A 931-nucleotide genomic window follows, 5' to 3' on the forward strand; every position below is an offset into this window, starting at 1 on the left:
GATACAAACAAATTGTGGCTGGCAACTTCTAAACTGGCTAGAATCTACAGTAACAGCAGGATACAGTCTGAATAAATCTAAAGGCAGAACATAGAACTAGATTCTAGATTCTAGATCTACGACATAAAAGAAACTTAAATCTAGATCTATCTCTAATTTTAAAAGCCAATCTTTCACTCCCCAGTCAGTCCCAGGTTCCAGTGTCATTGTGATTGTTTGATTGTTCACGTTGGCGTTGGCTGTTGAATTTTGCAATTTTGGCAAGTCAACCTCGCCTCATGACACGGAAAGACGACTGGTTTGTGGCGATTGTTAGTCATAACATACCTCGATTTTCCAACTCCACTTTCTCCAATGATCAGTATCTTCAATGTAGTCAAAATTTCTTGTTCCTCCATTGAATTTGTAAGTTCAAAATTAACAAGAAGCAAGGAAAACTGAGCTGAAAGTCGCCAATGTTTACAAACAGGGAGAAGTAATGGCGTAATTTTAGTTGGTGTGTACACGTCACAGAGATGTGTGTTGATCTAAATTTAGAAGAGAGCCAGCTGTTCCTTGGTTCCGCATACTCAAACCGAAGTTGATTCTGGAACAGATATTTAACGGAAACCACAGAATTCTACTGTAGAATTCTGTGACGGAAACACAATTATTAGATCTATAATATATAACATTACATGTACCCTGTTGGTGAGGGTAGGTAAGGGGGTGTTCATTTTTACAAAACTCCGTTTTATTAATGTAACCAGTGAGGGCACACAGAACGAGCTTGAATTGGCTCAGCTGGACACCCCCTTACAAAATTATGTCTTAGGGCCTTACTAACTTAGTATAATGCATGTATTGTCGTGGAAAACAATTGAGTCCCCCCCCACACACACACACACTTTGAGAGAGGGAGAGAGAGAGAGAGTGTGTGTGTGTGTGTGTG

At 39.7% G+C, this 931-nt stretch overlaps 1 protein-coding gene across 1 annotated transcript in view; it reads right to left on the reverse strand.

Annotated features, from left to right (window-relative positions):
* The window catches only part of LOC101858074 (ras-related protein Rab-18A), a 22,879-nt gene extending 22,366 nt beyond the window's left edge, over positions 1 to 513 (reverse strand). Inside the window, exon 1 of the mRNA XM_005089007.3 lies at positions 328 to 513. Within this exon, the coding sequence (XP_005089064.1) occupies positions 328 to 398 (71 nt within the window). The 5' untranslated portion in view covers positions 399 to 513. The remainder of the gene's footprint in view (positions 1 to 327) is intronic.
* Between the last annotated feature and the right edge of the window lie 418 nt (positions 514 to 931).

This window comes from Aplysia californica, unplaced genomic scaffold (genome assembly GCF_000002075.1).
Source record: "Aplysia californica isolate F4 #8 unplaced genomic scaffold, AplCal3.0 scaffold00002, whole genome shotgun sequence".
Taxonomy (NCBI): domain Eukaryota; kingdom Metazoa; phylum Mollusca; class Gastropoda; order Aplysiida; family Aplysiidae; genus Aplysia; species Aplysia californica.